We start from the raw sequence: 27,868 nt of genomic DNA on the forward strand, positions 1-27,868 counted from the left end.
AGCGTGCTTTGGTGTTTGTAGGGACCTGGCATGATCTCTCGGCTGGATTTGTGTGAGGATGGCGTGGATGGGATTGATGGATGAGGCTGAGCTGAGGGCAGCCGCTGGCAGAGCACAGCTCTGTGGGAAGGGATGGGGAAGCTGTGCTGCTGCGAGCACCATGTGAAAGTAACGCTCTGCTTTGTCCCCTGTAGGTGGTTGAAAATCTTCTGAACTTTTGCTTCCAGACGTTTTTGGATAAATCCATGAGTATTGAGTTCCCAGAAATGTTGGCAGAGATCATCAGCAACCAGATACCAAAATACTCAAATGGAAATATAAAGAAGCTCTTATTTCATCAGAAGTGACTGCCTTAATACAAAAGGGTTGCCTTAAGAAAACGTCAAACGATAGCTTTTTTTCTTTATTTTTTTTTTCCTTTTTTTTTTTTCTTTATTTTTTTGTAAAGACAGAACCTACCAGACTTGTTCATTTTGTCCTTGCAGCGGTGTTTCTTTTGTAATTATGCACTACATGTGGTTTACAGAGGGCCAAGATTTAGGCTATAGAAGCAGCGGATTCCTCACATTTGATACGTAACTGGGGAGAGAGGAAAGGAGGACAAACCTTGCTTACCAGAAATCCTACTTTCTCCCCCTGCGCAACATCAATGGGTGCATCACAACCACCGGTGCCAAGATGTGCGGCTGTGACGGACGTTCTGCTCATTCATTTCTGCAGTCGGCTGGAGGCAGTTTTTGGGTTTTTTTTAGTAACGCGTTTTGGGTTTTCTTTTTTCTTTTTTTTTTCTTTTTTTTTTTTTAAAGTTAAGGTAGCGTTTTGGTTTCTGCATGTAACCTGAAGAAAGTTTACAAGTGTATATCAGAAAAGGGAAGTTGTGCCTTTTATAGCTATTACTGTCTGGTTTTAGCAATTTCCTTTCACTTTATATACCTTGAACGAGGCTTGTTCATTTTTTCTTACATAATTTTTTTGTAATACTTCAAGATGCCTATTGTACAGCTGGGTTTTTAAGGCGGGGCAGCTCGTAGCTTTCCTAAATGACCTCTAGACGTTAATCCTTGAGTATATCCGTGTGAAAACGGGTTGGGTTTTCTAACCTGATAGCTTTCAACTGTCGAGGTGACCATAAAATTTGGCATTTTTTAAGGGCCAGGGTTGGGTGGGAGAAATGCTCTCAAATCTAATTTCAGTAGATGCGAATGAAACAAATACTTTTGGTATAATGTACAAAAGCGTTGGATATGCAGATTCATAGAAAATTAACACAGTCCTAACGGGATGTAAACGAGCAGGTTATTTTATATACGTATATATATTAAAAAAAAAAAAAAAAAAAAAAAGCCTGATTTTTGCATATAATGCAACAGCCATAACTACGAGAGTCACGGGCTGCGTTGATGCCAAGAAGATCAGTCCTGACTGCCCATCAGGAAACCTTCAGGAAAATATGCATAGCTTAAGAAAAGTTTACTTCTGTGCGGAGAAACTCGCGTTTTCTGTACACTGAAACCTATCATGGTGCAGGTATCTGTGGGAGGACGTCCTTGGTGTGAGAGGCAGACGCGTGTCGTTGCGCCCGGTGCTCCGGTTCCGTTCTGTTCGTGCCCTATGGGCTCTAAGCGCTCTCCCCGGTGCCATGTTGGCTCTGCACAGCGTAGCGGCCGCCGCCGTCTGCACCTCCGCACGTCCCGACCCCAAACCGTGCCGCACCGCCGCCTCTCGCCGACTGCTTCGCCCTTTTCCTCGGGAGCAGGAGAGCTCCGCTGCCGGCTTCGTGGTCTCAGAGGTGTACGTCCGCCCTTGTCTTTGTACGGCTGCATCCCTTCCTATCGAGTGACTAGCGTGCCATAAATCTGCCATAGGTCTCGTGAATTTCTCCTCGTTGCCATGGGTAGCTGTATTTTAAACCGTTTAGAAGCTGTAGTAGCCTTTTCTACCTGCACCTTAACGATTTTCTGTATCTCGAAATTGAAATATTTACCAAGCCACTCTAAAATTCGATTTGTACTGAAAGTGGCCCATATTATTTGTGTAACGGCGGCGAGAAAAATCATCTGGGAAGATACAAAACCTAATATATTTTTGTATTTAGTTATAGTTTCCGATACGTGTAATCGGTTATATTCGCTGATCTGAGAAAAGAAGGGAAGGGCTACTGCAGCTTTAAAAGCAATTTATTAATGACTGTAAAATAGCTTGTATAGTGTATAATAAGGATGATTTTTAGATGACAGATTGCTTTATCATGATACATGTAATTATATTTTTTGTAGGGGTCACGGATGTGCTGAATGGTAACCTGTGCCAGCCGTGCTTTGTCTGGAGGTAGTGCTGAAGGCGCTGGCATTCAGCATCCAAAGAAGTACTCTGTCAGAAAGGAAAACAAACAAACAAACAAACAAACAAAACCACCTGTGTTCAGTGGCTGTTCTTAAGGTTGAATTTGCATTTCTCCTATCACTGTGTCAAAGTGCAAGTCAGACCTTGGATGGAACGCTCCCCTCCGTGCCTCCGCGTGAGCGGATGGGTTCCCTTCGTAGACAGCCGCGCGTGCCGCAGCGAAAGCAACTGGAAACATTGGGCAATAATATGCATACAGGTACCAGCAATATGTAAATACAGAGCGTAGGTCGTTCACAACACACCAGTACCTTGCTGCCATTCAGCAGGAGTTCGTTTCCGAGCAAGATAGGAAATTAAATTTTCATCCTTTCTTAAATCTTTTTGAATGTTATACCTATTAAAGGAAAAGATGCTATATTCAGTACTTTGGAGTAAAATATCATCTTTAATAAAAAAAAATAATAATAATAATCGTTCTCTTCTCTTTGAATGATCTGTACAAAGCACGTACGTTTTATGGCAGTTCAGGTGCCCTTCAGTGCTTGGGGACGGCTCTGGGCCCAGCTCAGCCCACAGGCTGCACACTGCAGTGCTGCACTCCAGGAGAGCATTGCTGGAGATCCACTGCTGCAGTCGGTGTGCAGGCGGTGTGTGCAGCCCCGCTGCAGAGCTGGTGTGCACAGACACTTCTGCTCTCTTGGTCTCTTTTTTGCCTTCGCTATTTTTTTTCTTTTTCCTTCTTTTTCCGTTCTCCCCACCCCACCCCCCAGCAGAGAATTAACTACAGTGAATGTGAACAAATTGTCGTCGTCGCGAGAGAGGCGGTGACAGGAGAGGAGAGGAAAGGAGAGGCTGCTGCCCCTCTGCTCTGTGTGCCTGTAGGTTCCTTTTGGTTCACGAGTGTAAGGAAGGAAGGCGGCTGCGGTGTTTGGAGATGGCGTTCGTGCCGTACGCGCTGATGAGTTTGAAGAGTCACGGTTACAAACGTGTCGTGCTTTAGTGAGCAGTGAGGAGTACGTGTCGTGTGTGTCGTTAGTCCTTGTAGCACTGGGCAGTGTCTGCGCTCCGGGTAAAGCAGGGAGAACGGCGACTTGTGTCCCTTCAGTGCCTTATCACAGTGCGTGCGTCCGCGCGGGGCATCGCGCTTGGGGCTGCACGGGGCGATAGGAGCGGCCTTACGGAGGGCAGCGGGGATGCGCCGGGGGCTGGTGCCGCTCTGGGCTTCAAAATGACCTCGCCCTTTTTTTTGCTATGACAGGTCAGGAATAGGAGGAAGTGCCTGGGTGAGGGTCAGCCCGGTCCCGCTCCGCAACGCCGGGCGAGGGCTGTGGCCGTGGCTTTGGGGTGAGAGCTGTCGGTCGGAGTGCCACAGCCCGGCACCGCGCAGACCCCGCGGCCGCCGTCGGTGTCACATAGGAACCGAACGTTGGGGGAAGGAGTGGAGCCGCTCCCGATGGTGGGAGGAGTGGGTGCTGGGGAAGGCTGAGTGTGAAACACCCCCCACCTCCACTAACCGCGTAACAGCGTGCGTCGGCCGTGTGTCAGTACTCTATTTTGTATATTAAATGAAAGATATATAACGGGGACAAATCCTATATCGTACCGGTGTATGGCATTATTAAAAAACAAATTAAAAAAAAAAATCATTATTTTTATCACAGTAATTTTAAACAGCATAAAAAAAGAAAAAGAAAAAGAATTAAACCAGTGACTCCTGTTTAAAACTGAAAGTTGTAGTTTTTTATTCATGCTGAATAATTCTGTAGTAACAAGTCTGTAGTTTTCACCGACTCAGTGAAATGTTGGACTGTAAAAGCTTGTGTGGAATTGTTGAGCATTTATTTTTTCATTTAAATTTGCTGTTCTGGTAATACGAAGCCACACATCTGTACAGAAGTTGCAGTAAATGTGAGCCATTTACAGCAATGCCGAGTAATGGACAGAAACCATACAATAAAATTCTGCTTTTTTCATTAAAAGGCTCCGAGATGCTTTTGTGGAGTTGTTGCTGTGTTTCTGCACTACAGCAGCTGGGTGGGTTCCCTCGTGCTGTCACTGTGCCACCCCCCCCCCCCCCACACACACACACACACACACTGCATTTAGAGTGAAGCCAATTGCTGCTGCAGTTCAGTTCCTGAGTGAGGGAATTTCTGCTAATTGTGTTTGGAGGAGCGTTTTAATTTGAAATCATGACTTACATTTTCCAGCCCTCACCACCGAGGTTCTCACGTTGGGAGCCCCAGTCAAAGCAGTCTGTGTCCCCGGGGCAGTGCAGGCTGTGGGGCTGTGCCCCACGTTGGCTGTAGGGCTGTCGCTGCTGCTGCAGTTGTTAGTGCAGTTCATTGTCCCGCCATTGCTTGGCCGAGCTGTGGGTGTGCTTCTCTCATCGCTGCCCCTCCATTACCCCATTGAATAGCAGTGTAAGACCAGCCATGTAATAACATCGGCTTTAATTGCAGCATAAAATGCCAACTTCCCAGCAGGGAATGGTTGATGGGGATTGTTTGCTGTCAGAACAAAGAGTTACATAAATTTCTCTTTGGTTCGTTCCACGCTCCACATCTGTAGGCCGGGGTTGGATGCCACACGAGAGCGGGATTGACAGCAACGGCATTTATTAGTGTGACGGTGGTGAAAAGACCCTGTAAGGGATCACATCAGGTCCTGAGGTGAAATAACTGCCTTCTGCCCATGGCATGGGCTGCACTGCGCTCAGCACAGTTCCCCGTGTGCCACCGCCATCCCCTTCATCACACTGTGCTGCTCCACTCCTCACCCGGAGGTGTCAGGATGGCTCCCATCAGTGTGGGGCCGGGCGCCGTGCCGCGCTCATTGGGCATCCATCTCCATCTTCCAGGAAACCCAGATGGAACCCAGCGTGAGCCTGAAATCTGTGGTGCCCTTGCTTTGTTTTGTTCACGCTATCCCAATAAAACGACAGAATTTGAGAATGCTTTGGCAAAGATGCCACTAACTGAATTTGGGTGTCCCAGCCCTCGGCCCCTGCAGCATCGCCCCCACCCGCTGCAGTGGGCAGTGGCTCCTCCAGAACCTCAGAGTGAACCCAGGATTCAGTGGGGACGTCCTCAAGCGCAGCCAAACAGCTCACCGTGGCTGCAGGAATGTAAACCCCAGCACAAGGCACGGAGATGCCCAGACCGCCGGCACCGGGTACAGGAAGGAACTCACAGTCAGCGGAACCTCGGAGGTCCGCTCTCCTTCACCGGCTGTGGCACAGCTCCGCAGCGTAATTAAGGATATTCCCTGAGGTCACCGCAGGGAGCTTTAAGTTTAAAAAATAACAAGTAAGTGGAATCCTTCTAATTATAGGCTCTGTTGGTTCGAGATTAAACCGCATGAATAGGGTGAGAAGAAACTGCTGATGCGGCATTTAACGCGGCCGCTAATTGCATCGCTAATGTGACGGGATGGGGCGACGCTTCCTGCGGGAGGGGCCAGGCTCTGCATAAGTGCCCATTGTGCCCGGTGAGGCGGAGGGGGGAAGGCTGGAGCTGCTATGGCCCCGCGACAGACCCCGATCCCCGGGACACCACGGGGCTGAGCCGAGTGCACTGTAGTAGCACGGCTTTGTCCGCACGGGCCCTTACGTGACTGTACAGGTACAGAGGTGTATATGCACTTATACATGCACAGCTTTGTATGTTTATCTATTCAGAGACATATACGTTTGCTTGCTCTGCATGTTTGTATCCAACACGTTACGAGAGGAGCACATGCATGCCCCTAAGCCCCACGCACTGCTCCCCTCCTCCTCCCTCCTCTCAGCACGTGGTGGAGGTGAACCGGGAGGAGCAGGGTGTGCCAAGGGGACCGGGAGCTCTGCAAGGATCGTATTTGTCCAATAAGCCATTAAGAAGCATTATCTGCCAAAATAACGCGCACAGTTTGGCTAATGTTTTTCCCTTGCCAGAAGTACAATGGTTTTGCCATTTTATCCTTTTGCATGGCCTAATTCATGCTGCTCTACAAACTGCTTTTCCCTTCCTGCGGCCACTGGTCGCTCTGTGCAGCTGCGCTGGGAGGGAGGAGGTTTGCTCTGTGGGGCAGAATGCAGAACCCGCAGGCAGAGCTGCAGTGCCCTCCCTGAGCAATGTGAGTTCATAGCACTGTGCAGTGCTGAGCCCTCCAGCCACCCCACGGCTCTTCCCCCTTCCTGAGTGCGTCACTGAGTTTTAGAGCCCAGGTGCTACTTTCTGGGCATCTTTGTCTGAGGTTTAGGAGCAGAACTGCCTTCATTAGCAGAGGGAGCGTTCATAATGGGTGATAGCAGGTGCTGCCTGGTGAGCTGCCAGCAGCTGTGCTGCATTACCACTGCTCTGCAGCGTGGCTGGGGGTCCCAGCTCCTCACACACAGAACGGGGCTGAAACACCTGTTTTTTAGGAAAAAAAAATCCCACACATTTCTAACCTTTATTTCCCAAAAGCTAAAAAATCAAATTAGCCCAAATGTACCAGCTATAATTGCTTTGAGGTTTCTGGTTCATTAGAATAATTAAAACACTGTTCACTTTCTAAGCAGAATCTGTCCCTTCAGCACAGGTGATGCTCCTCTGTTAATTTGCCTTAAACCGACCCAGCTCAGGGGTTACGACACCACAGGTGTGCACAGCTCTGCCATCAGACCCCCCCACCGCCAGCACCGACACTGCAGCTGTGGAAGTGCTCAGCTGTGCCATGGGAAAGAACTGCAGGGAACCATCGCCATCCCAATGGGCACACAGAGCTGTTCTGAGCGCTGCTATTGCTTTCCTCACTCTGCTGCTGTCTGCTGCTCTAACACAGGTGCAGTGATGAAGTGCTGCTGGGAAAGAAGAATGAATAGTAGGAAAAGCAAATCCCATTTGGTGCAGGAGGTGCCCCTGTGATGGCAGGGGGTGGTGGGACAGAGCGGGCCCACAGTGGAAAGCAGCTCCTGTGCAGCCAGGGAAATCGGGTTCCCAGTCCTGAGCAGGAGCCTGGCGCTGCTCTGTGTGCTTCTGCATCCTGCAGCCCGGACACATTTGCAGACACACCGCATGCACAACCCATTCCAGGCAGCCCTGTCAGGGGATATTTCTGGTCTGTGGATTTTATTACTGAGTGCTATTCCAGGCCTGCTGTCATTTACTGCAAGCTGCTCCGCAGAGCACCAGAATCACGAGATTTGTGCTATTTCAATCATTTCTTTGGAGCAGCCCAGGCACTGAGGAGAGGAGCTGGGCTGGGGTGAGCTCCCAAAGCCAGGCCGTTCAGAGCTCAGAGGCAGAAGGCCATGGCTGCCACCTCTGGGATGTGGGACACGGAGACCCTCCGCACTGTCTCATGGCAAAGGACAGTGCTGGTGTTCCAGCTCTGGACAGGGGCTGTATAATGTGCTGCTCACAATGGGTTTTCCATGGAGCATGCTCCACCTTTGGTCATCCAACAGTGAAATGGGGACTGCACGAAGCCCTGTGTGTTACTGTCCCGTGTCTGTGAGCCCTCAGCTCCTGCAGCCTCCCCCTGCAGTGCCATGCCGCTCCTGCTGTGAGCTGCGGGGCCTGGGGCTGAGCCAACAGCCCATGAGGGCAGTGGGGAAACCTGCCCTGTAGGGCTGGAGCTGCCCGAGCCCACTGAACCCACTGCAGCCCCACAGGGTTCCCGCTCTGTCCCACTGCTGCCTGGAGCCGTGGAAGTGTGCTCTGCCTACAGCAGTGTGGAACAAAGAGCCAATGATGGTGCCAAGAGGTGACCACCACCCCACAGTGACAAAGGGAATGTCCAGGGAGGGCCAGGACTTGCTCAGATGCTACTTGAGCTGCTTGGGTTTGTGCTGTGAAAGCTCTCAGATAAATCAGAGGAACTCCTCTGGTGTCAGCAGAGCCATCAGCTGGCTGCAGCTGGAGCCCCTAATGAGCATCTCCATCTCATCCTCATTTACAGCCTCTTCCAGGCTGTCAGCAGAAGTGAAACTAAAGTCAGTGCCATCATTCTTCTAAGGAAAATTCCAGAACTTCAAACACAATTTACAAAATAAAGTGGAGGGCAGCACCTGAAATGAATAGAACAAAACGTCTGCATCAGCACGAGAGCTCAGCCCCTTCCCACAGCAGAGGCGTTTCTCTCACCCTTGGGTGCAGGCAGGCACACAGCAGTGTGTTACAGGGTTACGGCCCTGTGCTGCTGTGATGTCCTGCGGCATGGCCACCAGTTGCTCAGCACAGCTGCTCCATGCAGCACCACGCAGCCCTGCAGCACACCATGGGACCAGCGGAGCTGCCTGCAGCTGGCACTGAGGACACAGCTCCCACCTCTGCTGTGTGCCACAGCACCCAGCAGAGCACTGTGAGCAGAGCACTGTGAGCAGAGCACTGTGAGCAGCCACCGCGCGCGGCTGTAATTAGCTGTAATGGTCTGGGCTGCAATTCAGGCCCCCGAGCTCAGCAGAAGTCATCTCGAGACAATTACCAGGAGGATGTTTTGTCTGACTGCTGAGACAGATGGGAATCTGAAAAATTCATGGCCAGGGCCTGAAATTGTTGCCGTCCCTGAGTAACAGCGGCTCGAAATACCCTCACCAGCCAGCCCATCCCAAGGAGCACAGCGCTGCAGCACAGTGCGGGCAGAGCCGGCTGCTCCCAGAGCAGAGGAGGAGCTGCATTACAGCTGCAGAACCCCACAGGAGCAGTGACAACCCCCAGCCCCAGCCCAGCAGCGCCAGGAGCATCCTCAGTGCCTGCCACTCCTGCAGGACTACCCCAAACCCCATAAATCACATGAATTAGCAAAGGGAGATTTCTCAGTGATGCGCACATGTAAAAATTAAGAGCTGCAGTTGCTGGGCGTGTTTTTTAGATCAGCGGCTTTACTCCTTCCCAGAGACTTTGGCCAGGCTGCCTTTTTCCTTTGTCCTATCTGTTCCCTTACTCCGTTCCACAGCCTCGCACCGTTTAAACCCATCTGGGGCCCAGATGTGCTCACTCCATCCTCGCCCACGCCGGGGGTCAGCACCGCTATCACTTGGATGGGCAGGGATGGGGACAGGGAAGGGAGAAGCAGCGTCAAGGGAGCACAGAGCCACTGCCCTCGGGTCTGGCAGGGCGAGCAGCACTGGCACAGCCCCGCAAAGTACTGAAAAAATGATGGACTTTTCCTCCTCTTTTTTTTTTTTTTTTCTGAAGACAAAAGTCCAGGAAGTTTAATTACTGTGGATGAACTTTAAAGAGGTCTGAAATTTCAGCTTCCCCTATTTCTAAGTGACACAGGGAAGCGAACAGAGAGGCCGAGGCCCAGGGCTGGCTGTAGATGTCAGGGTGTTTGCAGCGCCTTTTTCCATCGCCGGTTTCAAATGTCCTTCACTCCTCTCCTTACAGCTCTTCTAAAAATATCAAATAATATAGATCTTTCCCTCATTATATTTTAAGATACTCTATTTATACATTAATTCTTTCAAAAATAAAAAGTGACACATACGTACAGCAATCCAGTCACTCAGAGGCTTTAAAATTATTACAAAAGGACAAAAAGACCCCATCCCAACACACACGCGCAGGTCTCTGCCCACGGGCTGGGTTTTCCTTCACCATTTTCTATCACAAAATAGAACCACCCCCAGCTCCCAGCGGGTGCCTGCAGGTCCAGCTCTGCAGGGCTCCCCTCCCACCCTCCTCCTGCAAATGGACCCAAAGGTGAGAGGTGCAGCAGGAACACACGTGTCCTTCCCGATGCAGGCACAGAGCTGCCGTTTGCTGTCCAGAGGCTGCAGGCCGGCTCCCCCAGCCAGGAGCATCCCCTGGGCACACGTCCTTTACCTCACACAGGCAGCACCGTGCAGGTTGGCACAGCAGATGAGGGATGGCAGCGGTGGGAGCGGCACAGCAGCGGGCTGCGCCCTGCAGCGCAGAGCAGAGACACGGAGCAGCCAAAGGGAGCAGGATTTATCAGAGCTGCATCTTGCCCTGCAGGAAGGAAACGCCGGCTGCACACATTGCAGATGTTTACCTTGTGTAAACTTAAACCTAAAAACAAAAGAAAACAGTCAGAGGGGTTGGTCCGGGATGGCCGCCAGCCCTCGTCAGCCAGGCGGGGTGCATGGGGGGCTCAGTGCCGCCGCACTGCTGCAAAGCGGAGGGCTGCAGGCTGGCTGCTTCCTGCTGCTGGAGGCTTCCACTGCGCCGGGCAGAGTGTAGGTCGGGCTCTGGGCCTGCAGCTGACGATGCTCCTTGCAGCTCATGAGCAGTGCAGCAGCGGGGACAGCGGTGCTGTTTGGGCCAGTCTGCAGGCACGTTCCCCTGGAGCTGCAGGCCGCTGCTTTGCTGCTGTCCTCATGGCGGTGGGGGCTCCAGGCTGGGAATGCAGCACTACACACAGAGCAGCACCCACACTGTGTCCGTGGCCATGGGGAGCCCTTCGCCCCGCACCGCATACAGGGCCAAGTGGTGCCATGGATACCATGTAACGCTCAGCAGTCCCGCTCACACACAGCTATAGAAACTCCACGTAGTTCTCAGGGATGAGCCCGGTCTTCCCGTTGAGCGTCCCTTCCAGCCAGCCGGGCTCCTGCGATGGGTGCACTTGAGGAGAGAAATAAGAGAAGTGCATCACCATGGGCTCACCACGTCCTCCAGCCCTTGGCCAAACCCTGCTGAAGCTCAGCTGAGCTGCCTCCTGTGGCCCAGACACCCCAAAACTGCAGTGATGATCCATGGCGGAGCCCACGTCCTGCTTTCTGCCTGTAGAGCTCCCAGGTTCCTCCACACCTCTCCTTTCCTGCTTACAGCCCCACTCAGTGCAGAAGCAATTTTCTATTGACAGATCACAACCAACATAGACCAGCAAGAAATATGGAACTGCTCTAAGTCCAAACATCTCTGTGCTTTGGAAAGGCCCAATCTGCACTAGTATGGCACAGCCCATCGCTGCTGGAGATGCTGTTGATGGTGATTACAAACAAATAAACTCCTCCACCCTACAGTTGCTGACATTGGTTTTACAGAACCCCTTCACCATAAGATATTTCTAGGGTGCTTTTCCAGCTCACTGCCCCCAGCCAGCCTGCAGCCCGGCTTCTCACTGACTGGGACACGCTGTAGACTTTTCTCCTTGAATAACCCATTGATTTTTATCCAGCAAACATTTAATTCCATCTTGCTCCCCTGCTAGCTGCTCTGATTCCCACAGGCTCTCAGAGGGGAGACTGCATTTATCTGTAGGACATCTGTGGTGCTGCTTAGGAAAAGCATTTCTTTAATTCACCTGCGTTAATTCTCTTCTCCTGTCTGCTATGTTCTCATACAGCAGGGCAGGGCTCCACGCGTGGGAGCAGCTTCTCAAATGACAATGCTTAGCACATAAAAGCCAAGAGCCCCTTGGAAAAGAGTAAAAATTCTTTTCACTGGGATTATATCTAAAACAGAACTGCCTAATTCCATTGGGCACGGCCTCCTTCCCCTCATGCAGGAAACAGAAAGTCTCTGTTCATTAATATAGTCTCCTAAAAAAATGAGACTGATCAGGGGCTCCCTCCTCCAGCTCTCAGTGTGCAAAGGGAGAAGGTCCACATCACTCCTCCATCTCCTGCATCAAACAGCATGGCAGCTGCAGGGAGTTTTGCTGTGCCGGTACTTGGAAGCTCACCTCTCTCATCCCCGGAGCAATCAAAGAGCAGTCCTTTGCTGAATGGTGGTGACCACCAACCACCCACCAGTTTTTGTCTTGGAGTTAAATGATGGGTCCGTGGGGGGATGCAGTGGGGTCACAAAGCCTGCAGACTGCAGTGACAGCCCCAGCTCTGCCCATGGCCCCTGACCCGCCAAGCAGCAGGATCCCTCCCACCTGCCTCCACCTCATGTCTCCCCGAGGGTGAGCTAAGTCATGGCCTTGGAAAAGTCATTGCCATGCTACAACAGGACTGGATGATGGGCTCTTTTCAGCACAGATTTAAAACATAAGGCAAGATACATCTGGGACTGAATGGCAGGTTCAAGCACTGCTGCTCTCTTCTTTCATGGGATTTCTAGTGGTGGAAATGGGATAGTCATTAGGCGTGGGACTGAAAGGAAACCCATGAATTTAGAGTCCAACTCTTCCCCAGGTCACAGGAGGAAAACCAGTAATCTGCAAAACACTGCTAAAACAAACAATGGCCAACTGGCATTCTCTGCAGCCGTGTTCATGTTCCCACCGACACCAGCCCTGCAGTTTCTCCCATGCACATGAAACGAGAGATGTTGTCAGAGAACAGGAGCCCCTGCCTGCCAGGTCGGGCTGTGTCACACTGCCCAGGGAGGGTCACACTGTGGAATGGGGCAGCGAGCACAACTCCAGCCCCAGGACTCAGCCCAGCCAATTCACTCACCATTGTCAAACACAGTGCCTGCTGTGAAGGAGAGCTCCGAGTCGTGTTCTGCTTTGCAGGCATACAAAGCCCGGGCTCTCCGCAGTGGCGAGCTGCAGAAAGAAAACATTGATTGGCATAAAAATCAGCACCTGGGGAAGGGTGTCTTGAACCTGAAAAACAGCTCAGTAAATCCATGAGGGATTTGCTGCACTTCTTTTAAAGAGGCTGTACCTGAGGATGAAAAAGATTTAGCAACCGTTAGGTTTTACTGGGAAGAGTCAGTGTGCCCATGCTGTCCCCGGCACTGAGTTGGAGCTGGAAGGGATGGAAACAGAGGTGAATTTCTGGCTGAGATTTTTCCTATCTGAATTCCAACTGTATGACACGGGCAGCAGCAAAATGCTTTACAGCACAGCACAGGCAAAGCCCTCTGCACAGCAGAGGGTCCCTGGCCACCTGGAGGCCTCTCATCTCACACAGTCAGGCGGAAGACATTTTCTGGCTTACAACCTTGAGTTATTCACATTAGTGTTTCTCTTCCCAAAACGCCCCTCAGCTCTGCAGCCCCGGTGCTGCCCCCACATAGTGCAGGGACTTGGGGCCCGGTGACAACCGCTGTGTGATTATTGCCTCCAAGCATGGCACAATGCCAGCAAAGCACTCATAGGAGCTTCACCCATGTGCCCCAGTGCAGATTAGGGGATGATGAACCCCGAGGAGGGCTGCTCGGATAGTATTACCCTGCTGTCAGCCTTTGCAGATGTGTAGTGGGACACAAATAACCCTACCAACAGGCAGCATGCACTGCTGTAGGAGGGGGAATGCTCAGGCTGTGCCTGCAATGAGCAGACAGGTCTGGCATGTCACCAGGGCTGTGCTGGACCAGACCAACTTGCTCCAGTGATGCCCACACACTTGAGACATGGGTATGGCAGGCCAACATCCGTGCTGCACCATGTCCTTCACTCTCCCCACATTTCAGCTAAGAAAAGGGAAACAGCCAGAAAAGTGCAGCATTACCCCTGGAAGCGGCTGGGACAGCGCGATGTTGCTTACCTGTTGTAGGGTTGAGTGCAGCATCCTCCAGGGAGAGGAAATGGCTGAAAACCCAAAGAACTCAGCACCAGTGGGACCTACAGGTGCCGGATACCTCAGCCTGAGCTCCAGGGCCGCACATGAGGGACTAGAGGTGCCCAGGAGGTGCCCATGGCTCTACTGAGACAGGACGTCTGAAAGCTCCTCTCTTACTGAATGCAGATAGCTGCACTGGGGGTTTTGAGCAGGATGCAAAGGAGGAGGGGAAGTGAAGTGGGGCAAACCAAGTAAATTAAACAGAAAATAGGAAAAGCAACAGAAAGCCAAGCAAATTGTGCAACAGACCTGATGGGGGATGAGTCGCTGGACGTAGAAGAGGTGGGCATAGGACTTGATGGCGCAGAGAACATGGGCCAGGACGGTGAGAGGGGTGACGTTGGGCTTGGATTCTGAGGGCTGCAAGACATAACCAGATACCTTATCAACGTGCAACCACAGAAACAAACAGCAACCAAGAGACAGGCAGACAACATCCGATGATAGCTGGTGCCTTGGGAATAGTCCAAGCATGAGACACAGCCACGAAATGAAGTGCCAAGGCCTTGGGAAACATTTCAAGGCCAGATCTGCATTCTTCCAGACACCAAGAGTTGGATCTTCCAGTTAACCCCTGCTCCATCGCCCTGCTCCCGGCACCGCATGGGCAGAGCTGTCGGGATGCATGCTGCTGCTCCAGCACCTTACCTGCCATGCCATGGTTCCCCCAGAGAGCCAACTGCACCGTTGCACAGGGACGATGCCTACGAGCATCTCCTCCTGCTGCCAGGAGGCTGTTCCCTGGGCCATGAAGTGCAGTGCCCAAACACCAGTGCCCATCTGCACATCCCAGTGGCTCCCTGCTGCAGAAGCCCAGAGGCTGTGACACTGCACCAAGGGCTGCACAGTCCCAGCCCACCCCAGGCCATGTGGGTCTCAGCCCCATGGGTGCCCTCACCAGCACCAGAACTGAGACAAGCAATGCTGAGGTGCAGGGAACCTCTTTACTCCCACCATGAACAGGAGCGGAAGCAGCAGCAGGCTCGAGCCCTGCCCACGCTTCAGCACTCCTGCAGCGCTCATTAAATCACAGCGCTGTAAAGGTTTAATTGATTTGTTTCATGTTTTACAGTGAGAAACTGTTCCCCTCACCCACACTGCTCTCGACTATCGGCTTGTTTCCTCACTTTTCCTGTAAGTGACTGCTGTCATCTGAAGTCAAACTGAGTCACTGAACTAGGAAACGCATTCAGAAGTGAGAATTGTTTCCTGCAAAACTGTTACACTGAGGTCGTTCTGGGGTTCTCTGAAAAGCAATTATTGCATTAAAACACCATTTTGTGTTTGTTTTGTCTTCTGCCACCTCTAGGATTATCAACTCATCGGTATTCTCTGTCTATTTCAGCCTGTATGCTCCATCCCTGGTAGAACACCAAAAAACCTTCTCAGCACTGAAAATGCCCCATAAAAAAACCCCCAAATTATGTAAAAGCGTCGTGATTTCTGCTTTCTCTCTGTGAGAAGACGGCCCTCCTCTTATCACAGTGATGTACCCAAGCAGCCCACAGGCATCACCCAGCCTCTGCCACCAGGTGAAGACTCGGTAAATGGGTGATGGCTTCACCCATAACTCATCTGTCACTGAGAGATCACAGAATCACAGACCACAACAGCCAAGTCAGTGCTCCAGCCCCCGGCTGCTGTCCCTGGAGTCCAGCACTGCATGTTTCATTATGTTAACAACAGGAGTGCACAACAAATGCTCTGCACTGCATCAGCCTCTACCATTTAAGAAAAACAACCAACCAACCCCAAAACCCAGGAGGGTCTCCGGGAAATATTTATGACTCATCTTGAATCGATGATCCCCGTGGGTCCCTTCCAGCTCCTTATATTCTACAGTCCCATGAATTTTGCATGTGATTGCAATTCTCTTCCCTTCAATCCAGCTCAGGACTGATGCAGCTCACCCAGCATGCTGCAGCCCACACCTTGTGCCACCCCACCAGCACCATGTGGCTCTGCCCTCTGCACCCCAACCCTGGGTTCCTCTCAAGGTCAGACCCCACCAGGGGCTGAAGCCACTCCCACTGTGCCCCAGCATTCACAACAGAGGATAACACCATGGATTTGGGCCAGTTTCAAGGGAGAAAGAGCCCATGCCATAAATATCCCCACCACAGCTGGTATCCAGAGGACACGAAAGAAGGTTAAATTTTTGGCCTGAACTACCTTGAAGTTCACATCTGCTTACGGCCGAGCTCCTGGCACCTCTCCTCCTGCAGAAGCTGTGCCGCTGAGTCCAACAGACACTCATGACTTCCCCGTGTAGTTATGGGCAACACCTTTATTTCTGCAGAGCTTTACACGTGTGTAGGGCTGACTTATAGCAGTGCAGCACAACTTTCACTGAGCGTTGTAGAACTGGGGTTCACTCACAGGCAGACTATTAAGAGAAAGCCTCCAAACGTTCACCTCCTCATTACTGATATTCAAAAGCCATCCTACATTTTTCTATTGAAATTGAAAGCGAGGATTTACCTGCATTAGCTGGCCCTTAATAAACCTGAGAGACAATCATTACTTACCATAGCGCAAATCTATCCCCAACTTCAAACAGGAGGAGGTGCTACACAGAGCACCCAGCATCCCCAGTTGCAGAGGTTAACCCTTGAAGCACCGCTTCTTCCTGTTGCCTTTTCTTCCCAGCAGGTGCAGTTGGCTGGCAAAGTGTGATGGTGTTCTACCCTCCCTTAACACAAGAAGTTATATAGCACATAGGGCACGTACATTTGTTTTGTTTTATCTGTGCACAAGCATGCTTCTGCCCTCTAATGGAGAGAGCATGTTAGATTCATTTGAAGACATGGAAAGTGAGTTCCTGTGGCTGTTGGCACCTAGAGCCCATTGTGCATGGATGGCTGGTGCTGCACAAGGAGCTGCAGTTGGAGACCAAAGCCTGCTGGATACAATACCTGCATGTAGTGCCTGTTGGCTGCGCATGGCTGAGCTACAGCACATCTGGAGCACAGCTGGCAGCTGTCAGAGTGGGTTTTGCCTGGGGCTGCAGCTGTGCCTCATCTCCTCCCAGCCACTCCCCGTTTGTGCAGGCTCCTCCATCCTGGTGATCCCACCAAGCTCTTCTCAGAGGTGCCAGCTATCTACTCCATAAAGGGCTTTCCCTTGGCCTCCAGCCCCTGCTGCAGCGAGGTTTCTCCCCACTGAATGCCTGCATGTGACCTGGTGGCCAAAACACAGCCAGGCTGCTCCCTGACAGCAAGCCCAGGGCGTTGTGCCCGCCCCACAGCACAGCCAGCACTGATCCCGCCAGGTCACCCAGCTGTACGAGGCACCGGGATGAGAAAGTCCCCTTTGTGAGATGGGATCATTGTAAAAGAATGCAGTGCTCGCAGCTTGTAGGTCAGCTTCATCACTGCCACCCCAACAGCTCAGCCTGCTGCACCAAGACTCTGTGGGGCACAGTGCCACCAATGCGACCCTCGCACAAGAGAACTATTCCTACAATACTGCAGTAGAAAAAGTCTTACAGCAAGTGCCTGGCTCTCCAGCCAGCCAGCAGCTAAGAAGCTATCCAAAATTTGGATTGGGATTTTGGTGTCTTTGGATTCTGGATGGCAACAAAAACACTCTCCGTGCCCACCAAAACAAGAGGCACATTCATTAATAACAGCACACAGGTCTGTGAGGATGAAGACCATCCTGCTTCAGCCAGGTTACTCCCAGAAGAGGTGAACGTGGTGCTGTGAGCGGTTCCCTCCAGAAGAACAAAAGGAGTTTGCAGGGCTCGCTGGGGCTGCCCTGCAGAGCAGACCTGCTCTGAAGGCTCAGCAACTCCCAGGGAAACCCCGGCGTTCAGTTCCAGCTGAGCCATGCCATGGCAAGGGGCTAAGTCTGGTCTCACCGGAGAAGTGGATCACTCCACTTAGGATCGCTCAAGTGGTTTTTCTTTTGTAGGATCCCATTTCCTAGCAGAGGTGGTGATGGGCTTTTGGAATTGCTGGCTGCTGCCTGTTGTCTGCAGAAAGCAAATGTCATCCGTTTTTTTTTCCCTTCTTCTTACTCTTGAGGGCTTTGCAAGGGGCTCTTCCTGTTAGGTGCAGAGTGGGAAACAAAACAGAAAAAAAAAGCCTAAGAACCAAAAATAGCAGCAGCAGCAAACAAAGATGGGGTAAAACTCAGCATCCTCAAAGCAGCTTTTCCCGAAGAGTGGCAGCAGAGGGAACTCCATCAGCCAGCAGCCCAGAACACAGCGGGGCTTCGCCTTTCCTCCCTGATCGCCCACAGCTCAGGGCAGCACACAGGATGGGATGGGAAGGGGACATCGTAACCACCCAGCCCCGTACCCTGGGAGCTGTGCTCCAAGCAGCCCTGCTGCCATCCCCATCCTTCCAGGCACTGCTCTACCTTCCTGCTGCTGGATCTAAAAGCCCTCCTCATTCCTCCCCTCTCACGACCCCTTTTCTCTGCTGTCTGCCTGCCCAGGCTGCCTCTCGCATCTCCCTGCACAGCTGAGGCCCTCGCAGTGTGCGGGGCTGAGCAGTCCATCACAGCAGGGCTCCCACACAGCTTCTGCCACTTTGTTCTTTCGGCTGAGAGGACACCAGTTCCACTTAAAAATGTTTACAACTTGTTTATTTTTGTGGAACTCGGGGCTATTTCTGGCACAGAACATCCAGCATCTATGAATGGGCACCATCTACTCATGAGCTAAAGCCCTTTGATGAAATCACCTTGATGAAAACACACAGTTTCCATTCTGGCATTACCAGTACCCGACTGCACTAAAACAAACCAAGAACCACCCACCCCTTTCCCTTCTCTTCTACTTCTCTAAAACAAAGCTGCTAATCATAGGGCTCTTTTCTAAGCTGAACAGAAAGAAATGCATATTATAGCATTGCTCAGCGCCAGGGCTCTTAAACTTGCTAACAGCAGGCCAGGGTTGCAGCTCATTGATGGATGTGGCTCTGGGAGTCAGCCTTGGGCAGAGAAGCTGATGAAGTTCATGCAATGCTGCGCATCCCAGCAATGCCCAGAGTGCAGAGCTGGATGGGCATGAGCAAGCAGTCCCTGGGCTCCAGCTGCACTGGTGTTAGCGATGGAACCAAGCATGATCCTATACATTACCCAAATCCCACTGGCTTCCAGCTTGGAAGAACTCTTCCTCTGCTTGGTACTTTAAATACAAGAAAAATTATGCAAAATCTCATTCCCGTATTATTCTCTCAGGAGTTATCTTGCTGCATAAATCACTCAGGTGGAAAATAATGACACGCTCAGGGAAATAAGCAGCCAAATTCACGGCAGTCAGCACTGCTTAACCAAGCAGGTCCAAAAGAATTCAGCTTCTTCACACATCTCCAGATATCAGCTCCTCTTTCTGGGTGAGCATAGCTGATGTGAGCTCCGTGGCACAGGTGACCCTCTTTGCAGCCGTTGAGGTTCCCAACACATGGCTTTGTCCTCTCACTTTGCTGCTTGGTTTATTTCCCATACAGAGAACTCTAGGTGTGCTTTAGTCACTTCATAAACCGGTCTGAAGCTTTTCCATTTGAGTAAGAGGAGAGCGTGGGGAGAGTCCTGCCTCAGGGAGGAGAGCTGGTGGCTTCTGCTGTCCCACTTCATGGACGTTGCCACTTCCAACTACAGCCGGGTTATGTTGGATGCTTCGAAGCGAGGCAGTGATGGTTTGGTGCAGCCTTCTGGCACAAAGCTTAGAGACTGGTGTTAATGATAAAGAAATGCTGAGTGATTAAGCAAAGAGTCAGAGATGGGAGTGCTGGCAGCATGAGGAAAGGAATCTGACGGGAAGGAGCCATCCGCACAGAGGGATGCAGGCAATGGGAGCACAGAGCCCTCTCAGCACAGAACACACCATTAGCACAGCCCCTTCTCAACACATCTCAGCACATTGCCAGCAAGTTACCGACCCGTCACAGGGAGCAGGACCCTGTGGCACCCAGCCCGCCCGGCCCCACTGCTCGCTCCCAGGCTGTACATCTGTATGCGTGTACGTACACATGCACGTTCTGCTCCACTAACAGCCACCCCCACTGCTGAGAGCACACATCCTCACATCCTCCCTGCTCAGATGGCTCTCAGCAGACTGAAAACCAACTCAGCAGGCTCGATGTTGAATCAAGTGCATTCCACCCTTATTCAAGCTCTAAATTATTAATAGCAGAGTTGTAATGTGCCAGTAGGCAGTCGAGCAGCAGCCTGGGAGGGAGTGTTGGTAAATCAGGAGCCAGCATCGCAGTCACATCTTTTCCACCGCGCCACTGCTTCTAATTCATGAGGCAATTCCGACAGCCTGGATGCATTAGTCACCAACAAATGGGATTCACAATTAAGGAGAACTTGACAGCTCTCCAGAAATCTCTTCTTTTTCTCTGGCATTCAATCCACCACCATCCTACGTTCCCAAGAAAGGAAAACTGTCTGTCCCCCAGCAACCATAAGGGGCTCCTGCAGAACGGACATCAGAGCCACAGGATGCAGTCAAGGAGTCACGCACAGCCTGTGCCCAGGAGCCCTCACCTCCCCGCTGTGCTGAGCAATGGAGGTGATGGGCAGGAACTGCAGCTCCCTCAGGGCCGAGGAGGAGCCCCAAGGAAGCAGTGCCATCCCACAGGCAGTGCAGCACTGCTGCAGCACCAGCACCATGAGCTGCCACTGCCAGCATGCTGGAGGCAGAAGAGCCCCTTCCACCTTTTCAGTAATTTCTGGAAACATTCAGAAAATCTATATTCCACATTAAAAAAACCACCGCTTGCTAAGTAATCGGCCTTGCACAATCTGATAGAAGGCCTCTCGCAGATTCAAACCCTACCACAAAACAAACCACATTTGTTTCAGCGTTCAGCAGCACCAGCTGAAACGCCGAGTTTTATTGCCATGCAAACTCTGCTCACGCAGTGCAGAGCACCAACACCTGCCCACTACAGCAGGCTGGGAAAAGCAGCGGGGATTATTTTGGCCTGTGGAAGTGATGGAGAGCAGTGGATGAGCACAACAGTATTCCTCATTTTCTTGATCTGCCTGACTCCTGTTCCTCAGTGCCTCGTCTTTTGCAAGCATTATGCAAACATCTGCTACATAGGACGGCTTAGAATACTTCACCCCAAAACTACAATACTGTAATTTCCCAGAGTGATCATTTTTATCAAGAGTTTTATCTGTTCTTCCCTTTTTTGCTCAAAAAACCCAAACTTTGCATTAACTCTTTTGCCTCCACAGCTCTACCCAGTCAGCACTGCTCTCCAGCTGCAGCACAGTGGGTGCCATACCCATTAACCAAACACAGGCAATATTAACGTGCACAATTCACAGAAGGGCTTAGGCTGCAAGACCTTTAAGACCTACCCAGCACACTCCTTTGCAGGCTGGGTGTCCCACACCTCAGCCTGGCCCAGGGCACCCCCAGGGATGAGGAATGCACCCATGCGCAGGGTTGGGGCAATCGCTTCTCAGCTGGCTATTTCTTCACTTCCACCTGTAACACCCCCCGTGCTCTCCCAGGTTTCACTGTGGGTTGTGCCCAGAAGGACAAAGTCCCGCAAGGATGCAGAGGTCCCTGAGCGACCCGTGCGTGGTGGGACCATGACAGACTGAGCCCCCGGGACACTTTCCACTGCCACCTTCTTTTGTGCTTTTCCAAGTGCAGCACAGACAGCAACAAAGCTGAAGTGGTGCTGCTCCCTCCCGGAGGTTCCCTTCCCACGTCCCCCAGCCTTGGGACACTAAGCGCAGCACCCACAGCTCTGTGACCCGGGGCAGGCGAGGCGGGCAGCGATGCAGTGCACAGCTCAGTAATTGGCCATGGTTCTTATGCTGCTGATAATTTCCCAGCTTAGCATAGCCCTGTCAACAGTGTCTGCACACCGGCTTTGTGCGTGGTCAGAATGCAGCTGGACGGAAAGCAGGTGAGAGCGAATTAATCGTAGGCAGGATCCCTTTCCCAAGCAGAAAGGGCTGCAGAGATCAGGTTACCTCCATTTCATGGCAAAGTGGTGGCCTCACAGCTCCAGCTCGTTTATGAAGTTAATTAGGCACCCAGATCTTCTTTCAGAGGAGAAAGGAGGTCTTTATGAGCGGTGGCCCCGCGCTCCCCCAGCCCCTCCGAGGAAATCACTGCTTTCTACAGGGAAACCGGAGCCTGGCAGCACTCCTGGAGGCAACACCCAGCACCCGCAGCAGTCAGTGTCCTGCAGGAGCACCCCAAACTCACAGAAGGCTCTGCCAAGCACAGACTGGGCTACATCCTTGGCTCTGAATTAAATCTGCCCGCAGAAAGAGGAACCCAAGAATGCATTCAGCTGGGTTTGTAAAATATTTTGTTTCTAGTGACATTTATAGGTGGCAGCGAGCTAATTTACTATCGGTTTGCTTTCAGCAGTCTCAATAAAAGAGTTGGCTGGGAGCACTCTTAGGAGACTCAGCCCAGAGCTCGCAGGCAGCAGAGGAGGGTGGTGCTGCAGGAGATGCTCAGTGCTGCCCCAACCCTGCACTGCTCCTCCAGCCACCCCGCAGAACACTTTGTTGTAGCATCTTTGATTCCTGCATCCATTTCCCCACAATGGCCTTAATGTATTTTCAAATGCTGCTTTATTTGAAAGTGAAATTTCCATTAGCCAATATTTGTCTGAGGCAGTTTCTTCGAAGAAAATACAGCCACACAGCTATCTCCACACTAATTATATGAATTAAGAAAGCAATGAAAGTGCAGTGGATATATTTTCCTCCCTGGGCTTTCAGGAAGGCCGTCTTTTAAGCGTATGTGACACTGAAGTCTGAAACGCTTTTTTAGTCCTCTTGGAGGGAGCCGTACCATTCTAATCTAATTCCATTTGGGAGAAGCACCCTCAGATGTTCCCAGAGCAAATCACATAAACAGAACCGTGCAGTTCAAAAGCAGAAACTTCTGAGAAGTCTCCTGGGAGGCAGCGCTGCAGGGAGCTGCATTGAGCAGGAGAGGGCTGGAGCCTGCACGGAGGTCCCACTGTTCTGCTGTGACCGCCTGCCGGGGCACTAACATCCCAGGAGGACGCTGAGGTTAATGGCTGAGCTGCAGGCTGAGAGCAGCCACACTCTCTATTCCTGCTAAGGAAAGGAGGATAGGTTTCTGCACGCATTAGTAAAAAGGACACTGCTGAATTGTCTCTCTTTTAATGGATGAGCACATAGAAAATATGTTGATGAATGGCTGCTAGTTCACGTGGGGCTAGCTACAAAACTGGAGACTTCATGAGAACATTTGGCCTAATTTTCAAGTTCGACTTGTGGAAAGTTTCTAGACAAGGAGCCAACTGAGAAGTCAAAGAGATGAAGGTCCGAGAAGCGGTTATGCCAAACTCCTGGGCAAATGGAAAATGCACGGGGCAGAAAAGCAAACCTGACCTGCCCTTCCCCAGAGCACAGAGCCAGCACCCCAAATATTGCAAGGAAAGTTTGTCACTTCCCTCTGCTCTTCCCAAACAAGATCGCTGCTCTTGTGGCCCACAAGTATCCTTTTTCATGCGTCCTAACATACTTACCAAAAGCACACAAATGCTTCTAGAATTAATCCAGGATTATGTGAGCACAACACACAAAAGAACTATGGAATTTATACATACCAACCAATACAAATGGTTGTCTGTGTGCCTGTGTGTGTGTATGTAGTCTCAAAATGCACCACCTTCAGCGGCTATGCCTGCAGCACATCTATCCGCAGTCTCCTGAGCGTGCTGCTCGTGCCTTTGAAGAAGCAGCTGTAAGGATGCCTGCCAGATCCCCGAGTCCCCAAAGCCCATGGAGCTGACTGACTGCAGGCAGAACGTGGGACTCCCAAGTTAAAGCTGCTTCACTAAAACAAACACAGACACCCAAAAAAGTAAATAAGTCATAAGATACTTGGAATATGATGTCATCTGGAATAAGCCAAGCGACAGACTGGGAATTTCAGGACATGTTCTCAAGTGTGGAATCCAGGAGAAGACATGTGGTTTCTGCTTTGAGCAGTAAATGTTCCCCCTCCTCCTGAGCACAGACCCACAGCTGTGCTGCGCCTCACCTGCACTGGGATCTGCAGAGCACGGGGTCCCTGCTCAGGTGGGCTCACAGCTCACAGGGACATCTGCACCCTCAGGAGAAGGCTGCAAGAAGTACTGCCAGGAGTGGGCAAGGGCAGCAGGGGCTCCCGATGCCTGCGCCCACCCTGCTGGGCATGGCCCTCAGCACCATCCTGCTCCTCAGTGCCCCGAGCAGAAGCACCATCTGACACAGATGGCTTGTCCCCTTGCCAAATCAGCCAGATACTGCCTGCTGAGAGCACCACTTGCTTATCAACCATCACCATTCACTTTTTAAAGGCATGAAAAAATGCGGCGGTGACAAACAAGCATCTCACAGACACTGCGCCCCAATGACCCCCGTGACACCCCCTCAGGAACTGCAGGGACATTTTCCTAGCTGGAAACCCAACACGTGGGACCAGCTGCCATTCCAGCCTTTGCAGCCAGATCCAGGGTGTAAGGACAAGATATACTGTAGGGATGGAGACCCCAGCCCCACGCTGAGGGCCGTACTGCTGGCGCTGCACCTTGGGTCCCTTTACACCCATCTAGGGCATTATGCTGCCCTACAGGGCACTGCCCTACAGAGGGCTACTGGGGCAGCCCTGGGCACCGCTGGCAGCCGCATTCCAGCGGCTCCTGTGCTCACAACCTCTCCACTGTGGCTTTGCCAAGCACAGCTTAGAAAACAACAGGGTCCTGGCTCAGAGCTTTCTGCAGTGAATGAAATTAAAGCTGCAAAGAGTTCCCGGGCATTCACAGCCTGCAAGTGCCCCCCCACCCCCTGCTCTGTGTGCCTTCTGGGGGGTCCTTTCACAAATAAAAGAAGTTTCTTCTCACAGCACCCAGAAACTCAGCTTCTCTCCTTCAGAACCGCTGACCTTCACACCTGGCTGATATCGCCGCCAGACACACAGCGGTACCGCTCCTGAAATCAGGGTTTGCCCTCGCACTGCTCTGACTACAGGACAAGTTCACTTCTCTCCTACTGCTGACAACTCCGCAGCAGTTAAAACAAAACCAACAAAACACCAAACCAGCTCATTTCTGCTGCAGAAATCTGCCTTCTGAGCAGGAACGGGCACCAGAGCTGCTGAATAAGGCTGTGTCATGTTCACAGGGTTATTTTTCAGAGTGGAAAAAGTGACATCAGTTCTGCAAGGAACCAGCGGCATTTAAAGGTCTACTCACTGCTCATGTGTTTCTGCTTATGTGTGTTACAACTGATAATTGCTGAAGCTGTTTGCGTTTTTAAGAGACTATTTATTCCAACAAACATCACCATTTGCCATTCAGTGACGCTACCCTGATTATTTGCTGCTGGACACGGATTTGGGATCCCCAAGGACCCCAGAGCAGAGCATGGCAATGCAACAGTGCCAGTTGGGATGGAGAACATGCACTGGGATGTCCAGTGAAAATTTGTTCTGGTCCTGTAAATCAAAAGCACATGGGAATAACCTCTCTTCCTCACACTAACTGGGCTATTTTTTTCATGACCACTAGACCTTAGGTCTGCTCCTCATTTCTTTCCATACCCACGGAGGGAAAGAAATAGCCATACTTGGTCAATAAGTAAATAAAATAAAATGCAAACAGACACATGACGACTAAACCCAAGTTTCCCAAAGCTATGATTCCCTAAAGCTGGAGTCCCCAGGGCAAAGAAGGCACCGGATCACTCAGCCACCCCAATGGGACAGCCACCCCAGTGGGATAGCCATCTCAGGGGCTAGCCACCCTGGGGGAGGGGGGGGCAGGCAGCATTTCATGCCCAGCCCAGTACCTGTCCCATGCACTAGATGGTCTGACAGAAGCCACAAAGCCCAAAAGGCACCAGGGCCATAACACAGCTTTAACCCAGTCACTTCTGTCTGCACGTGGCTGAGCTCCCAGCCTGGGGATGCCTTCCCGTGTCCTTCTGAGGTACCTTCTTGGGATTTTAGAAAAACAAAGCCAACCCAGAGCTGGTATTTTCAGAGGCAGCCACCCACACAACCAACGCTTCGGTCCCACCTCAAAGAAAAATGTGCATTTTTGTGCCTGCTTTGCACAGGTAAATCCTCCTGCCCCACCTCCATACTTCTCCCTGCTCCAACCGCGGTGGTTCCTGCTTGTCAGGCTCTGTGGCTTTCCCTGGGCCCCCGCAGGGCCCCCTGGCTCTGCCCCCACCCTCACCCCCCGGCAACTGCAGCCGCCACTTCCCACCACCCCCCAGCTCCTGGAGCTTGGGGTGAGCTCGGCAGCTCCTGGCCTCCATCAAAAACCAAGGGGCTCCTGTGGGGCTCTCACAATTCCCATCACGCAGCATTTATTTCCAAGTGCCCGGCTGTGCCTTGGAGGCTTCGTGCTTGGCTCTGCAGCCAGGCTCACCCCAGCACTGTGCCAGGAGGGATGCCCAGTGTGGACGAGGCATGTGAGGACAGCCTGCCCCTGCTCCCTGCCCAGCGTCTGCCCGGGATGGCCGGAGCTGCGGTGTCCCCGTGAAAGGACAGTCTCACAACCTGCTCTAAAATTAGCCCTGGGATTGAATTGCCCTGTCACCACTCAGAGCTGCAGAGCCATGTGCTGCCTGCAGTGCTCCAGCGAGGACACCCAGCACAGCATGGCACAGCACAGCACAACAGGCATAGCATGGCCTGACATGGTACAGCACAACAAGCACACCATGGCATGGCACAACACGGTCCAACAAAGCAAGGCACAGCTCACTGCTGCCTTCAGCCCACACTCTCCGGCTGTCCCCACAGCCCCTCTCTGACGCTCAGGGCTGAGGGCAGAGCAGCTCTGCACGACCCTCCCAGAGCTGCCAGGCCCCATGAGTGCTGGCTGGGTCTCCAGGCATGCTGCCATGCAGGCGGCCCAGAAATGGGAGCTTTTGTCTCTGAGAACACTGCTAAATAATACACGGAGGGTTTTGTAACTTCCGAAACCAACTATCCCTCGGAGTGCATTAGAAAACTCTAAGAAGTAACTGCTTGGAAATTTCCATGTGACTTAGAACCATCCCAGAAGTACTATTGGGCTGCACTTTATTGTATCAGAAGCAGTGGAACATTCTTCACTGGCAGCAAAACATTAAAAAGGGTGGGAGGTGATAAAATGAATGCTCAGAGCTACCATTGGGAAACAGCACTGCAAAGACACAGCCAAAGACTTCAGGAAGGGAGAAGAGTTCCCCTCCCATAACACAGGGATGTTTGCTGGTCACACTGAGCCCAGATTGCAGCAGGCAGTGAATTCTGGGTGCTCCTCTCCCCCCTACAGCCTCCCTGTGCTTGCAGTGCAAAGATCTCCTGAAAGGGAAGGCAGAAGCCCCCTGGGCATTGCTGCACGCTGATAGTCATAAGAGCTCAGGCTGATGACTTTGTGAAGTAGCAGTGCAAAAATCCCGCCTGTCTGGTTACATGGAGAAAATCAGCGGGCCCCACCTCACCTCCAGAACAGTCACGCACAGAACGAAACTGCCAAGAGAGGAGAAACTGAAACCCTTGCTGCTCCATCCATAGTATCCAGTGAGCCTCAGCTGCTCCTGATTTTAGACTCCAGTACCCAGCAGCAGGAGCAGCATCACCCAGCAGCAGTGCCACACAGTAGCAGTGTCATCCAGCAGCAGCTGCAGACCCAAGGTGCTGAACTCACTATACGTGCAAACAGAGGCCACCAACCCAGCCTGCAGCACCCAGCCCTGCTCAGCTGCACACACCCAGAGCATGGCAAGGATCCTGAAGGCAGCTGGATTCTGTAGACAGCACAGGGTACAGACAAGGCTGGGAAATAAAGAGAGAAGAAACAGGAGGCAGGCACCAAGCAGGGTGCAGGCTGTCAGCCCAGCACACCCAGCTGAAAAGCAGCTCCTGTGGTCATCTGCAGTGATCGACCCACAGCTCCACAGGAACACAGCTCCACACCACCAGAGCGAGGTGCCCGTTTGGAGGATTTTAATAACCATGCTCACAATTCACCTTGATCACACAATTGACTTTGAAAACTTCCCCCATTGCAGCTGAAGGATCTCCCTGTGGTAGAAACACAGGCTTCTCTGGCTTTTGTC

At 51.8% G+C, this 27,868-nt stretch overlaps 2 protein-coding genes across 3 annotated transcripts in view; one reads left to right on the forward strand and one right to left on the reverse strand.

Moving 5' to 3' along the window:
* NR3C1 (nuclear receptor subfamily 3 group C member 1) overlaps positions 1–1,321 on the forward strand; it is a 51,911-nt gene extending 50,590 nt beyond the window's left edge. Inside the window, exon 9 of the mRNA XM_072348208.1 lies at positions 195–1,321. Coding sequence (XP_072204309.1) covers positions 195–347 — 153 coding nt within the window. The 3' untranslated portion in view covers positions 348–1,321. The remainder of the gene's footprint in view (positions 1–194) is intronic.
* An 8,419-nt stretch (positions 1,322–9,740) lies between these two features.
* The window catches only part of ARHGAP26 (Rho GTPase activating protein 26), a 99,685-nt gene continuing 81,557 nt past the window's right edge, over positions 9,741–27,868 (reverse strand). Inside the window, exons 21-23 of one of the 2 annotated variants that reach the window (XM_072348209.1) lie at positions 14,048–14,158; positions 12,686–12,777; positions 9,741–10,901 (exon numbers count right to left, since the gene is read on the reverse strand). In XM_072348209.1, coding sequence (XP_072204310.1) covers positions 10,813–10,901; positions 12,686–12,777; positions 14,048–14,158 — 292 coding nt within the window. In that variant the 3' untranslated portion in view covers positions 9,741–10,812. The remainder of the gene's footprint in view (positions 10,902–12,685; positions 12,778–14,047; positions 14,159–27,868) is intronic. The other variant, XM_072348210.1, reaches the window with a different exon arrangement.

This window comes from Excalfactoria chinensis, chromosome 13 (genome assembly GCF_039878825.1).
Source record: "Excalfactoria chinensis isolate bCotChi1 chromosome 13, bCotChi1.hap2, whole genome shotgun sequence".
Classification (NCBI taxonomy): domain Eukaryota; kingdom Metazoa; phylum Chordata; class Aves; order Galliformes; family Phasianidae; genus Excalfactoria; species Excalfactoria chinensis.